The sequence below is a fragment of the Vigna angularis genome, chromosome 4, assembly GCF_016808095.1.
Source record: "Vigna angularis cultivar LongXiaoDou No.4 chromosome 4, ASM1680809v1, whole genome shotgun sequence".
Taxonomy (NCBI): domain Eukaryota; kingdom Viridiplantae; phylum Streptophyta; class Magnoliopsida; order Fabales; family Fabaceae; genus Vigna; species Vigna angularis.
In genome coordinates, this window is record NC_068973.1 from 31,561,942 (window position 1) to 31,575,715 (window position 13,774).

Consider the following 13,774-nt stretch of genomic DNA (forward strand, 5'->3'; position numbering starts at 1 on the left):
TATAAGGTGACCGTTTATTAAAATTATTAAAAAAGTAGTGGGAAAAAAATGAAAAGAGATATAGCGTGAGAGATGCATGATATGTAATGAAAGATAGCATACGCTTTATTTATTGTTGTTAAAGAGAAAGGATGATGAAATGAGAGTAATTTTGTTGTCCAATATGTTTGTTTTTGATTAGTTGAATAGTTAAGAAAGAGAGAGTGGGAGGCATAGAGATTGGAGAAGATTAAAGAGAGGGAAAACTGTGCGGAAACACGTCCACTATGATCTACCTCTCATGGCTTCCAAAGCATATACGTAAAATTCCATCATTTCCACACCTTTGAAGTAGCATCTAGTTCATATCTATGGCTCACTTTGTGTGTGTGGGACTGGTTTTGCCTGTGTGCTTGAGAACGCGTGTGAGACACAAGAGAAGCAAAAGGGAATGGACTCGTTAAGAAACATGTAAAAGGGTTTGAAATTATTGTATGAAAGGAAAGGACCCAATGATAAAATATTTTACTGTATGTGTATATCATAGGATAGGGTCCTGTGATCATATAACCTATTGCCATGTTTGACTAACACCGATGGTGAAAGGTTGTGAAAGGAGGATTTCTTTTTCTTTTTTCTTTTTTTCTTTTGGATTCAACAGGGTCAGGGGTAGTAGACGCTCACCCACTTCAGAATGCCCACTTAATTGTTATCTTTTCCATCCCTTAAAAAAGCTTAAAACCATCAAGAAAGCATTTATGGTAATGCAAAGAATGGTAGTGCTGATAGGCTCTGTGAATGCGGCAACATAGGGAGCCTTTTTATGTGGAACTGCCCTTTTTCATGATTGTGATTCTGATAGCAATGTGATTAGATTTTACGACCTTCAACTTCCCTTTACCTATAATATATATATATATATATATATATATATATATATATATATATATATATATATATATATATATATATATATATATATATATATGTGCCGCAGTGATGAGAAGATGCCACATGTCGTAAAAACTAATGGTTGTGACCGAATGTTGCTTGTGACTTGTGAAGGTGCATGCTTCGGTGATCACTTAGCAGGAGGGTCAACTTGGATAGATCACACTGCACTTGATGTTGACAAGGAGGGACCCAGCCATTCTTAGATGATCAAACTTCCAATATTGCCTTTTTACGTGCCTAAAATATTGACCTTTCTTACATGTGTGGCTTTGGGACAAGTGCTTTTGGGTAAGTGGCAAGTTAGTTTAGTTCAGAGCTTAGATCCATCAAACAAACTAGTATGGATTTTCCACTCAAAATTTAACAGATCAATTGAAAAGGAGGAGCAACCATAGCAACCAGCTGGTTCAGTGCACAAGATAAAAAGTGGGCATTGAGTGGGCTAGAAAGGACTGCTACCACCATATAATGCACAATTCTTGTATCGACCACACATAAATGCACATTCCACGTATTTGTGGGGATATTTAATGGGTTTTTCTTGAGGTACACCAGTCCAGTGTGTATATTTTCCTAGCCGACAGTACCACGGACCAATGAAAAAGACTTGAATTTTTCAGCCGAATTTCAAATTGTATTTTTTAAAGTGGAGTCCTGCAACTGTTTTATTTTATATTCTAAAATTCAGAACTACACCAAAAAAGGAAAAGAAAAGAAAGTGGCATATTGCTATCTTTCCCATATTTTCTGCCACGTCTCTTTTAAGTTGATTCTTCTGCTTGGTTGGTTAGGCGATGAGTACGATGTACAAGACTTATCCGTTTAGTATATGGATCTAGAGTTTGCTCAGAGGCTCTGGCATTTGAATGCTCAGAAACTTTGAATCCGATACAATTGGGTAGGGTTTGGCCCACACTGTGGATTGTTAAGTCTAAGTGCACTCACTTTATAGACCGTGGCTTGGTGATCCTTAAACAGCGAATGCGGGTGGCGGCGGCGGCGGCGGCGGCGGCGGCGGCGGGAGCATACTCACTAACAGCTCACAGGTCACAGATACACCCCGAATGTAATTATGCTATTACGGCGGAAGTTAGATACTACAGAGTTATACATAACAGCCAAGCCGAAATTCAGGGACTGCAAAAGTGGTTCCAAGTGTCACAGCTGTCACTCAGATTTAAAATATAGAGCAGGATGAAAATGACTATATTCCAATATTAACAGGAAAAGGAGCAAAACCAACCCTAGTGAAACACTTATATATCTGATTATTAAAAACAGCAATCAAGAAATGATTTTTTTTTTCACAACTCCAATTTTCTTCCAGCATGAAAAGAATTCATCTTGCCCATGGACTACAAATTTTACACCCAGGTGTTCTTGTGGTATTTACAACCAAAGACATGCTCCGCAAACTGTTGCATCAATTTGGGTCAAATCAAACATCTCGAGCTTCTAATTATACTCTATTTCTTTACATTTAGAAAAAAGGATACGACAACTTGTTAAGATATAAGCTATCCAGAATTTCCTGGTAATTCGGGGCTAAAAGAATCATTGAAACAACTTGTCCCGTCAGCATATCAGATTGCACAAATCATTCATCCTTGCCCGAGAAATGTTGGTAAAAGGATAGACCCTGAAGTTGCCATTCCCTATACAGGTCATTGTCAGCTGAGCATTGCTCACCATTGTCTGCAGTTAGATAGCACATAGCCAGCATTAGCATGAAGCCTTACTTTTCAGGAAATAACAGCTTCCTCTAACTTTATATTTAAAATAATATTGGGGGCACTGGTAAGTAATAAATATAGCTACTTCATCGCAAAAAGTTCGATTCAGCGCGTCTCTGTTAGTGAGTTGGCATTCCCTTTTGGTTTAATTCTATTTAACTTTTTGGCGGTACGTGATCACCTAGCAATAATGTTAACAAAACAACAATTGACTTCTCTATTCATAAGAATTTGGTAAATAATGGAAAAATAATATTGGAATTTCGTTGTAAGAATTCGTTCTGGTCTTGGTATACTGTTTGATTCGAAGTTGGAACAGACAATCCATCTAGGTGAAAAATATTTTGTTCGGAATTTTTAAATTTGGGAAATGCCAGAAGTAAGTTGTATACGGTACCTCACAAGAGGCTTCTGTGTCTTTGCAGTGCCAGCTTGTAAAAGGGATACAGTCCACATATGGACACCATGTGCAATAACTGTTGATGTTGATTCCATGAAGAACTACCACAAGACAACCAGCCAATCTACGAATAGAAGAAGCTTCTCATCAAAGATTTGACACATGCCATAAAGCAGACGTTATAGAAGACAGCTAGCCATGCAAATTAAAAAATAACGATAAATAATTAGAAACAAGAGGAAAAAACAACATACAATAGGCCGAAGAGGATAAGAGAAACAATCCTGAGAACCGGTCTGTCCAGCTTTTTCTTCAACTTTAAGTTGATGTAACTTTTGACACCATACTCAACAATACCACCTTTATTTGGAGCTACTGGTTGGAGCTGAGGGCTGAGTAGAAAAACAGATCCAAGAAGGAATCCTGATATAAAACCTCCAGTGCTGGCAAAATTGTCTACATAAGGCAGAAAACCAAGGACGAAGTTGCACACAAAGACAAAGACTAATGTTGCTATTGCCGAAATCTGCATCCAACCAATAAAATTGATTAGTAGCAGAACAGTGAGAATAGATAACCAAGGGGAAAAAGACAGGCCTTATTGGTGTGAAATTTCCAGTTCCAAACAAGTTCGGAAAGCAATGTTCCCAGTAATCCATATAAAGGACCGGAAGCACCAACAGCAGGGGTGTTTCGGAGAAAAAGAGAAGCCACCAAGCCTCCCACAAAAGCTGACAATGCATAGATTATACCAATCCTTACTGCAAAGCAAAAGGAAACGTTCATAAATTAGAACGTCGTGAAAATCTCAAAATCGTTATTTTTAAAACAGTTTAATTTCTATAGTTGTTCTTAATATGGGTTTTACTCAGCACAGTTTAAACCTTTGGTTTTGAGTCTCTCTTGTTTCAAAACTATAAATTAAAAATTGATTCCTAGGGACTAAATTCGAAAGGTGACCATGATGATCAAGGATTAACTTTATACAATTTTAAAAGCAAAAGCACTTTAAACTACACTTTCAAAACATAAGAATCGCAACTAAAATTTCAAAAACCTGAGATATAAAACTAAACTAATAAAATTATAAGAAATAGGAACTATAATGAAGTTCACTTTTTTACACAGTGAGTGTTAAGATTTCACAGAACTAACAAAAGAATATTTTACAAGAATTTTAAAACAATTATTAAAAAATAATTCATGTAGCGTACATATTACTGTGACTAATCAAAAGTGTATGTTTGATCAAACTCAAAGGCATAGTTTCACTATGTTCTTTGTTATTTCAGGAAATTATAAATATAGCACTGCAGTGTGTTGTGATCCCAGACACTTGGCAAATCTTGACACCGAAGAAAATTGTGGCGGCGAACCATTTTTTCGAAACATTCACTAAAATAGATAGGTGAAATAGAAATGTGACGGGAGAGAAGAAAATAAAAATAGAATTACTGGGTCCAAATTCGCGCTCTAGGCGAACTCCCACGTAGACGATACTTGAGAGATTGAGTAGCAGGTGAAAGAGTCCACCATGCAAAAATGGAAATGTGAAAAGACGCCAAGTTTGGTGCTGCTCTGTCAAAAGGATCCATCGAAGAGCTCCCATTTCATCTAACCTGCACTCACAACACCACATTACTCATCCTTCAAACTACACATTATCGTACTAAGTACATTTCAACTCCAGTAGGTCAACATTTATTTCTCAAACCAGATCCTCCAAATTGAATCAATCAATCTTCAAACATAAATCTACTACTACTAATAATAATAATAATTAATAGATTTGGTGATAGTGAAACCTTAACCGAAGAAACTAATTAAATTACCAATAAGCAAATATATGAGAAATTTTTGTTTAATTAAGGTAAGGAATAGTGGAGACTAACTTGGACTGAGAAGGACCTAGGAGTGGGTTCTCGGGGAGAGGCTGGAAGGAGAACCTTCCGAGGGTTTGCAGAAGGCAATCTCCGTGAGAATTGGTCCAGCAATCGTTGACGAGCATGGTTGCAATGAAAACTCCGATATGGATTATCACGAACACTGAAACCACCCACGTGTCCCCTTGCCGCCGTCCTCCTTTTGATTTCATCAACGGCATCCTTGCGTCCGGCGCAGGAGACAGCTTCACGTCAATACGTTCCAAACTTTCCGCCATCGATAACAGTCTTCAAGATTCTATCTCAGAGAGAGGGGATAAAACAGTAGATTAGTTTGTTGAGTTTGGCGGGAACAAAACAATCTTTCTTCTGTTATGCGTTGTATTTAAATTGGTATAGAATTATTGTAAATAACAACCCATACCCGGATCCGTGGCGCAATGGTAGCGCGTCTGACTCCAGATCAGAAGGTTGCGTGTTCGATTCACGTCGGGTTCAAACCCCTGATCCGAGTTTACCTTTTTTTATTTATTTAAAAACATTATTAATACATATTAAAATAATAATTACAAAGAAAAACTTATATAATTAGATGACAGATGTAAAAATTCATATATTATTTTCTCTTTTAAAATTATTTTTTTGTCAAATAAAATTAAAATATTATTACTCATCTATTTTATACTATTTTACATTATTTATTTTCTCTGTTCTTTTCAATTTCAAGACTAATGTTAAGTGTTGTAAGTAAAAAAAATTAATGTGTATGTTATTTATAAGAAAGATTTCAATTACTTCTTTTGAAGTTATGTTAAACATTTACACCTCTTTAAGTTTTAAATACTTGTTTTGTTTTGTACTTTTAACAAATTATGGTTATGTTTCTCAATATTCTAAGTACTCACCGTCTATATTCTATTTAAAGTATTACATTCACTAAAACCGTAAATTAAAAAATATAAATAAAATTTTTAAAATATAATACCACATATTACCAATAAAAATAAATTATTTACCTATTTGATATTTAAATGTTAAAAAAATTATATTGTCATTAAATTATCAATTGTTTTATGAGAAAGTTTTAGTTTTGAGTAGAGCTATCAAAATCGGTCACCCGGTCCGGCTTACCACGAGTTGGTCACTTAGTGAGCTAACCAAACCTGGCTCATTTATTAGCGAGTCAGAAAAAATTCGAACCCGACCTGACCCACAAAACCCACCAGGGATTGGTGGGTAGACGGGTTGGCTTACTGGCTCACTTAATTACAATTTTTTTAAAATAAAAAAAAATTACAAACTTTCTATAATTCAAATCTAAACAAATTTTATTCCCTAACATAGCTGTTTAATTAATTTTGAAAATAAGGAACTTAAATAATTTTTTCAAGCAAAAACAATAATAAATATTTTTTTATAAAATTAAAATTAAATTTTAATAAAATAAAATTAGGTAGGTGGGTTGGTGGGCCAACCCGGCCCACCACGGGTTCAACCCGCATGAGCCGGGTTTAAATGAGCCGTGTTTAAATCTGACCCACATAAAAAAATACAATTTTTTCAAACACAACCTGGCTTAAACCCGTGGTGGACCAAGTTGACCCGCAGGTTGTGACCCATTTTGACAGCTCTAGTTTTGAGGGAATAATATTTCAATATAAAATAAATAAAAGGGTATAAAATACATAATTAAATGTATTATGATATGTACATATTCTTTAATACAGATACAACTAAAAATGGAATAAAATAATATAATATTACTATTACTTTACTAAAAAATATAAGGGATAAATATCTTATTTTAAAATCACAAGGCAAATATCATATTTTAAAATTAGGACATGATGCGAAAGATGCCTGTTAAACTTAATTTAGGAGTATTTACTTTCCTTTAATTATTATGTATGGATGTTGATATAGAATACGCTTAAATTTTATTGTGAAAATCTTATCAATTTTTAGGCTATGACATGAATAATTATATAATTTATAATACTGTTTCCAACAAAGATTGATGAAAGTGGAAAACAATCTAACATTTCAATAAATCACATAACATATATTAGTTTAAACATATATATTTTAATCTTAAAAGAATTTTAGGAGTAAGAGTGCCAAACAATTCATATCCACAAATATACATAAGTAAAATATATGATAAAAGAATATTGATGTAAAACTTATTTAACATGTTTAAGATTATAATTCGTAGAAAATTCAAAATATTAGAGAAAAGATGGATTGAAAAGTGATTGAAATTTTAAATTAGATAATATTTAAAAAACGTTATCTTAACATTCTAGTTGAGATGATTATGAAACAAAGTGAAAGTTTTAGTTCTGAATTTTAATTTAGACTAAATAGATCATTCAATAGATCAAGAGTTATGATCATAAGATAAATTTGAACATAATTGAGGTTTCTAAATTCAAATATGAACATTGAGGTTTTTAAATTCAGGTAAATGCAAGAAATGAATATGAATGTGTAAGGAAAGAATGACTATTTTTAATAGAGACAACATACAAATGATGGAAAACTTCATACAATCAAAGGTTTTTAAATCAGTCAAGGAGAATCACTTTCACTAAAATAAAAGAGATAAACTTTAATTTTTTGAATTAAACTCAACTTTTTTCCATTTATAAAAATGGTTCACACTAGTACAAAAACACGGAATAACCAACGTTAATTAATTTTTTAAACTTCAATGATGAAAAAATAAAATTAATAATGAAAACATATTAATCATTTATTTAAGAATAATTTAAAATTTGTGTTCACATTTTTTTATTTTTTTATTTAGACCTATAAAATTGAATTTATTTTGTAAGAGATTAAATTTTTAGAATTTATATTTTGCTACAATTCATTTTAATTTAATTTCTAAAAAGTTAAATTTATCTGCACTAATATTTCATATAATTTGAATTGTAGTTAAGTTTTTTTAATCTAATCTAAGTTTGTATTTTATCTTTTAAAATTAAAAAATATAAAAAATATATGTGGATATCCAGTTATATAAAAATATATAATAGAATATATTTTCAGATACTCAACCGATAACATGGTGACTAACGAGTCTGTCAATATTTGAATAAAAATTTATTTTTAAGATTTAAAAAAATAAGTATTTAAATAGTTTAAAAAAATAATAATGCATAGAAAATGATAAAATAAAAATAATATTAAGCAAAAATCAGAAAATTTAAAGTAACAGTTATAAAATTAATTAATAAAATGTAAAAATAAAAGAATATAAAATTACAGAAAGAAAGAAAATGAGAAAAAAAAAATCAGACCTCTTTTAGTGAAGTTTGGCCCATTCTATTTTTGATACTTATACTTTTCTTTTTCATACTTTTAATTAGCCCAAGTAACTTCGAAAATAGTCGGGTAACTTTTGTTAATTTTACTTATTTTTTAACTGATTTATTTATTTGAAAAAATAAAATTAAGCATTCAATACAATGAAAATGAGCTAAAATTCCTGAAAAAAAGTTTTAGTACCTATACTCCCGTGTTTGCTTTTGATACCTATTCAAATATTCTCCCTACACAACGTCAATTTTCTTATTTTCTGGCATTTTTTTTCCTTTCACATGGTCAAATTTTCTTACTTTCCAAAATCCTATCCAATCCTCTCTTTGACCAATTTGAAAATTCTGCTACTTAGGAACTGAAGAAAGAACGAGAATTTCGCAACCAAGGTATTTAGTTATCCCTAATACGCTTTTCTTCGCATATTATCACTGCTTTCTTTTTCATCCTCTACTTTTGTCTTCTCATAAGAATAGTAGCGTTTGTTCATTTGGGCCTGCTATTAGATGGCTTGCTCAAATAAAGAATAAGTATCTTTCCAAATATATGTGGATAAAAGATAAAGTTCAATAGTAATTACTGAATATTTTATTATTTATTTATGGATAATATACTTGACAACATTTTATTATTTATTTACGGATAACATATAAACTTTTTTTTGGGTTGGGCTTTTTCTTCATTTTTCATAACATTTATTTCACTCTTCTTACTTTTTCTGACAGTATGGAACCCCTTTTTCAAAATGTTATGCAAAAAGTTCAAAACTTTAATGCGACACTAAATGTGAAAATAGTTTAGTTAAAATAATTAACTTAAAAAGCTTCACTATAAATTTTTTGATTTAGCTCTAGTTTCCAGCTATTTATTTTTAAATGTAAATGATCATGTTGTGAATCACAAATTCACCTTTCGTCCTATCACATAATCTCATTTAAGAGTGTCGTGAACCCAACTCCTAAACTCAAATTATAAACCCTACAAATTAACTCCATATTACAATACTTATAAAAACATACTGATTTTGTATCATAGATTTTACTTAAAATATTTTTTCCAACATTATTACACTTTTATCATTATTTTTAGTTGATTATAAAACATATCAACAACACCTTTTAATCTTTTACCCCAAAACACCAAATAAAATGACATTATTTATATTTTTTCAATTGGTTCATTCTAAATTATTATAAATTTTAAAATAAATATGTCATATCATTGATACTAGGTGAAAATTCAGTAGAAAATGTGATGTTTATGCATTGTCAACCTTATATTATATTATAGTATGTGTTATATAAGGAAAGAGTTGTTGACTTTAAAGTGAGCTAACACAATAATTTAAGTGCAAGAGAAGAGAAGGGAGAAGCGGTGAAAGGCAAAACGTAGACTAAGGGTCTAAGCATAGAAAGCAGAGGATTTATTAGCCCACAAATCAATCCATAATTTCATCATCTTAATTCCAAATCCAACTAATTTTATTCACTTTTAATTACAAATCCTTTCTGTGTTTAATTCGCTTTTATTGTTCTCTGTTATTATTGTTGGGAATAAAATAAAGTCCCACCAAGCAAATGCCCCGACTATAAGATGCACCACCTTTTGTCAAAATTTCACCTTCACTCGCTAATTCCTCTCTTCTCTGCTTTGTTAGTTATTTAAATATCAAACCTTTCTCTTATTCATTATCAAAATTACGCACTATTAGGGTTTTCTGATGTGAATTTTTAGTTCATATGTTTCATTCCACTGTTTTCTTGTTTAATTTTACTCAATTTAAGATTTTTGGATAACGGGGAATGTTTAATAAAAGAAATCCCTTCATGGGTTGGTTTGTGTACAATTGATGAGGTCACGTGTTTCTTATAAGTGACTTGTGAACGTAGGAAATTTTGATTTTTGATGGATGTAACAAAGGGATTGGAGGTTCCAGGTGAGACCCTTGAAGCAGAAGTGAAAGCCTTTTTTGATTCTGCTCCTCCTTTGCAGAACAGTGATGGAATAACTCAGCTGTTAGATCAGTTCATTAAACGCAATTCTTCTCCTTCAGGTGAGTTGTCTGTTACTGCATTTGGTGTTGTGTTTCTCCTTCTGTGTGCTTCCTGTAAATGATTTGTGGTGGATTTTGGTTTCTCCAGAAAATGGGAAAGCCAGGAGAATTGTTTGTGTGACTTCTGGTGGCACCACTGCTCCGTTGGAACAACGTTGTGTTCGGTACGTTGATAATTTCAGTTCGGGTCACAGAGGGGCCACATCCACAGAGTACGTTGCGGTTTACATTGTCTTGTTCTTGTATAAATATTTGTTTTAATTCTATTGAGACGAACAGGTTGGTGGTTGTGTTGTAGGTATTTTTTGAAGGCTGGATATGCTGTTATCTTTCTTAACCGGAAGTGAGTTTCTGGACCTGGGAAGTAGTATTTTCTTATGTTTTATCAATTGGTGATCAACAATAGATAATTTATGCAGGGGAAGTTTCCAGCCATTTTGTAGATCCCTTCCTGATGATCCTTTACTTGAATGCTTCAAGCCCACCGATGAGTCGAACATTCAAGGTTATAAGTTTCTGTTCTTTTCTCTTCTCGCACCATAAGAAAAAGATAAAATTATTATGATTCATTGAAGGCTAGAAAAAAGTGTACCGATTTAATTACCTTACAAAACGTGCATCGTTTTTTCCCCTTCTATTTCTCAGATGAAGTCCACTCAAAGATTAGTCTCATTGGCTATCTTGTGACATTGTCAATTAGCAGACCTACTTCAATTTTTTCCCCTTCGATTGCTATTTTATACAAACTCCTGGAGTTGTCCTGATTTTGCGCAAATTCTGTTCTATACTTCAGTTTGCGAGGCTTATTCAGAAGCAGTGAAGAGGGCTGTCGTGGATCATCACACTGTATGACGTGGAGATTGGATTTTGTGCTCTTCATTTATCTTATTTTCCGTGATTTCATGTCATTATTTCAATTTATGGTGCATCAGGTTCAAATTATTTGGATATAGTTATAGCCTCATTTGGGTTTTCATTCTATTGCAGGCAGTGACAGGTGGTCTCTTGTTGAAACTGCATTTCAACACCATATTTGAGTATCTCCAGGTTAGCTCTAGTAATGCTTGTAAATTGTAAGTGTTCATTTGATTTGATGCAACCAATTCTGACATCTCCTATATTGTATATGTTCTCATTCACTCATTCTGGGTTTTTAGTAGCAATTGATTGTGGAGGTGGATAGAATTAGTGTCTTCTGATTATCATGTGTTGGTCTGATTGCAAGATAGAGAGCCACATGTTTTATTATAAGTTTTACTAGGTGTTTAATCAGTACATTTGTCAGTGCTGTTTTGTCATTGTTAATTTTCTTGAGTTTGCAGATATTACAAATTATTGCAGTGTCATTGAGGTGTATTGGCCCACGTGCAATGTTCTATCTTGCTGCTGCAGCGTCCGACTATTATGTTCCTTGGAAGGAAATGGTATAAATATGTTATGTTGGTTCATCATTCTGTGAAAGTTTTATTGCAGTATTGACTTTAACCTTGGTTTAAATGATTGTGTAGTTGGTTAAGAACAAGAAATTATATCGCTGCTTGAATCAAATATAAAATTTGTACAGGAGATATTACATAGAGAATTTGCGTGTAGCTTCACGTGTAAACTTACGGGAATGTCACATACTTCCTAGCCTTGCTTCTGTCCCAGAAGTATAACTTTTAAGCATTGTTTGTAGTGATTTTTGACATACTACTGGGTTCTTTCACATGTACCAAAAGTGTGTGGAACTTTAAAATTCCTGTGCCTTTAGATTAATTACAGTCGAGGGATGTTAAAATGGGAAGATACACATTTGAAGAAAAATTGAAGTAGTTTTGTGTGGTTGATCATTAAAAGAAAAGTTTCACTATAATGCTAGGTTGGAGTTACAGCATTTCGGAAAAGATTTACTTTACTTGTTAATGTTTATATTGATGTATATTAATCCTGCAGGTAGAGCACAAAATTCAGTCAGGATCTCACCTCTTGGATGTGAAACTAGTTAATGTGCCAAAAATGTTGTCGGTGCTCAGGAATGATTGGGCTCCTCTTGCTTTCTGCATATCTTTCAAGGTATTGATGGTATTCGGAAAAAAATAATAATGATAAAACCATTTTTTTCTCTTTTGAAAAACAGTTATGTTAATCATTGCTCTGAATGATCAAGGAATCAAGAAATGAGAAGTTTCAAGTATAGAGTACATCATCTAATGGGAAACTTGAAAACTTTGCTTTTGACTTGTAACTTTCCATTTTTTAGTCCTTAGGCTGTGGTAAGCAAAACAGTAACAAAAAAATCTATATTGACCTATTCTGTTTTGACAAATATTAAATTGCAATTACTGGATAACAGTAACAAAGCTGTCTTATTGGAAGTTGACAGTTTTGCGCCAAAGCGTGGGTACGTATAAGTGAGTTTTGTGCAACTCTGCATGTGATTGATACCTTGCATTTCAAAGACTGTCCTTTCCAAAGTTATAGAAAAGTACACTAACATAATTAGTACTAACTTTCTACAGGAACTTCATTGTCTGTGTTTTTCTCTAAGAATTTGTAGAAATAAAAGTAGTTGGCATTTCTTTTGAGAGTATCAAAATATCTCTTGATAGTAGAGTGATCAGGTATTCAAGTTAGTGATGTTATTTTTCTGTTTTTTGCCAACAGACGTCCAAACATAGAATGAAATGACATAATGAGAAATAACATTGTGTTGTTGGCTAATATTTACATTCTTCGTTGTCTGACAGTTAGAGACAGATTCAAACATTCTTCTAAAGAAGGCTACTGCAGCTCTTGAAAAGTACAAGATGGATGCAGTAGTTGCAAATGAACTCTCATCTCGCAAGGAGCAAGTGGTGGTTGTCACTAGTGCTGAGAATGTTGTCGTTAAGCGTGACAAGAGTCGGTCAGATAATGATGTAGAGAATCCCCTGATTAAACTTATTTCAGAGAAACATGCCACTTACATTGAGCATCCCGGCAGATGAATCTAGGGAATGACTTTGGCTAGTCGTGGTTGCAGTTTGGGCACTAAAATTCGTTGCATCATCAACATGAATAAAAGGGAGAAGAATTAGACAGTATGGATACAGCACAGGGCTAGAGAAGAAAGGAACTGTAACAGAAAACGACAGTTCTAACCTTAGTTTTGTCATTTTGCAATTATTTATAAATTTTGTATTTTACTTCTTGTGATTCTTCTTATCGTTAATTGGGCTACTCTTTTTCTCATATTAATTAATAATATTCAACTAAAAATATGTGTGTAGTGATACTTTGGCACAGCTTTTGGTTTTACCATTAGTTTAATAGTTTAAGATGAACAGATACCATTAAGAAACAGCAAAGGGATTATGTATGGTGAAATAGTAACCATGGTATGACAAACGTGGAACTTACCATGACGTATTGATGAGTCTCGGTTTGATTGAGTTTTTCTTGGCTAAATGCATCTCTTTAGATTATA

The 13,774-nt window shown here is 32.8% G+C and overlaps 3 protein-coding genes and 1 non-coding gene across 4 annotated transcripts; 2 read left to right on the plus strand and 2 right to left on the minus strand.

The window, feature by feature from the left end:
- Positions 1-2,254: 2,254 nt before the first annotated feature.
- On the minus strand, positions 2,255-3,678 carry LOC128196332 (RHOMBOID-like protein 8). The gene is made up of 3 exons (XM_052876878.1): positions 3,321-3,678; positions 3,064-3,190; positions 2,255-2,628 (listed from the first exon to the last, which is right to left on the minus strand). The coding sequence occupies exons 1-3, from the start codon at positions 3,596-3,598 to the stop codon at positions 2,509-2,511; spliced, it is 525 nt and encodes a 174-aa protein (XP_052732838.1). The 5' UTR covers positions 3,599-3,678; the 3' UTR covers positions 2,255-2,508.
- LOC108330462 (RHOMBOID-like protein 8) lies at positions 3,616-5,227 on the minus strand. Its single transcript, XM_017564943.2, has 3 exons — positions 4,959-5,227; positions 4,522-4,685; positions 3,616-3,827 (listed from the first exon to the last, which is right to left on the minus strand). Exons 1-3 carry the CDS (start codon positions 5,225-5,227, stop codon positions 3,616-3,618), a joined length of 645 nt encoding a protein of 214 aa, XP_017420432.2.
- Positions 5,228-5,375: 148 nt separating this feature from the next.
- Positions 5,376-5,447, plus strand: TRNAW-CCA (transfer RNA tryptophan (anticodon CCA)). Its single transcript has one exon. It is a non-coding gene; the product is annotated as a tRNA-Trp (tRNA).
- Positions 5,448-9,643: 4,196 nt separating this feature from the next.
- On the plus strand, positions 9,644-13,566 carry LOC108330018 (phosphopantothenate--cysteine ligase 2). Its single transcript, XM_017564463.2, has 10 exons — positions 9,644-9,925; positions 10,163-10,326; positions 10,415-10,538; positions 10,625-10,669; positions 10,746-10,831; positions 11,120-11,172; positions 11,314-11,373; positions 11,649-11,750; positions 12,262-12,381; positions 13,056-13,566. Exons 2-10 carry the CDS (start codon positions 10,179-10,181, stop codon positions 13,293-13,295), a joined length of 978 nt encoding a protein of 325 aa, XP_017419952.1. The 5' UTR covers positions 9,644-9,925; positions 10,163-10,178; the 3' UTR covers positions 13,296-13,566.
- Positions 13,567-13,774: the final 208 nt, after the last annotated feature.

Coding starts and splice junctions, on each gene's coding strand:
- LOC128196332 (XM_052876878.1), bottom strand. CDS start 3,598: ATGCAGATTTCGGCAATAGCAACATTAGTCTTTGTCTTTGTGTGCAAC. Junction 3,191..3,320: donor CTTATCCTCTTCGGCCTATT/GTATGTTGTTTT, acceptor TTCTATTCGTAG/ATTGGCTGGTTGTCTTGTGG. Junction 2,629..3,063: donor ACACAGAAGCCTCTTGTGAG/GTACCGTATACA, acceptor ATCTAACTGCAG/ACAATGGTGAGCAATGCTCA.
- LOC108330018 (XM_017564463.2), top strand. CDS start 10,179: ATGGATGTAACAAAGGGATTGGAGGTTCCAGGTGAGACCCTTGAAGCA. Junction 10,539..10,624: donor AGAGGGGCCACATCCACAGA/GTACGTTGCGGT, acceptor GTTGTGTTGTAG/GTATTTTTTGAAGGCTGGAT. Junction 10,670..10,745: donor GTTATCTTTCTTAACCGGAA/GTGAGTTTCTGG, acceptor TAATTTATGCAG/GGGAAGTTTCCAGCCATTTT.
- LOC108330462 (XM_017564943.2), bottom strand. CDS start 5,227: ATGGCGGAAAGTTTGGAACGTATTGACGTGAAGCTGTCTCCTGCGCCG. Junction 4,686..4,958: donor CTAGGTCCTTCTCAGTCCAA/GTTAGTCTCCAC, acceptor TTGTGAGTGCAG/GTTAGATGAAATGGGAGCTC. Junction 3,828..4,521: donor AGAGCGCGAATTTGGACCCA/GTAATTCTATTT, acceptor TTTGCTTTGCAG/TAAGGATTGGTATAATCTAT.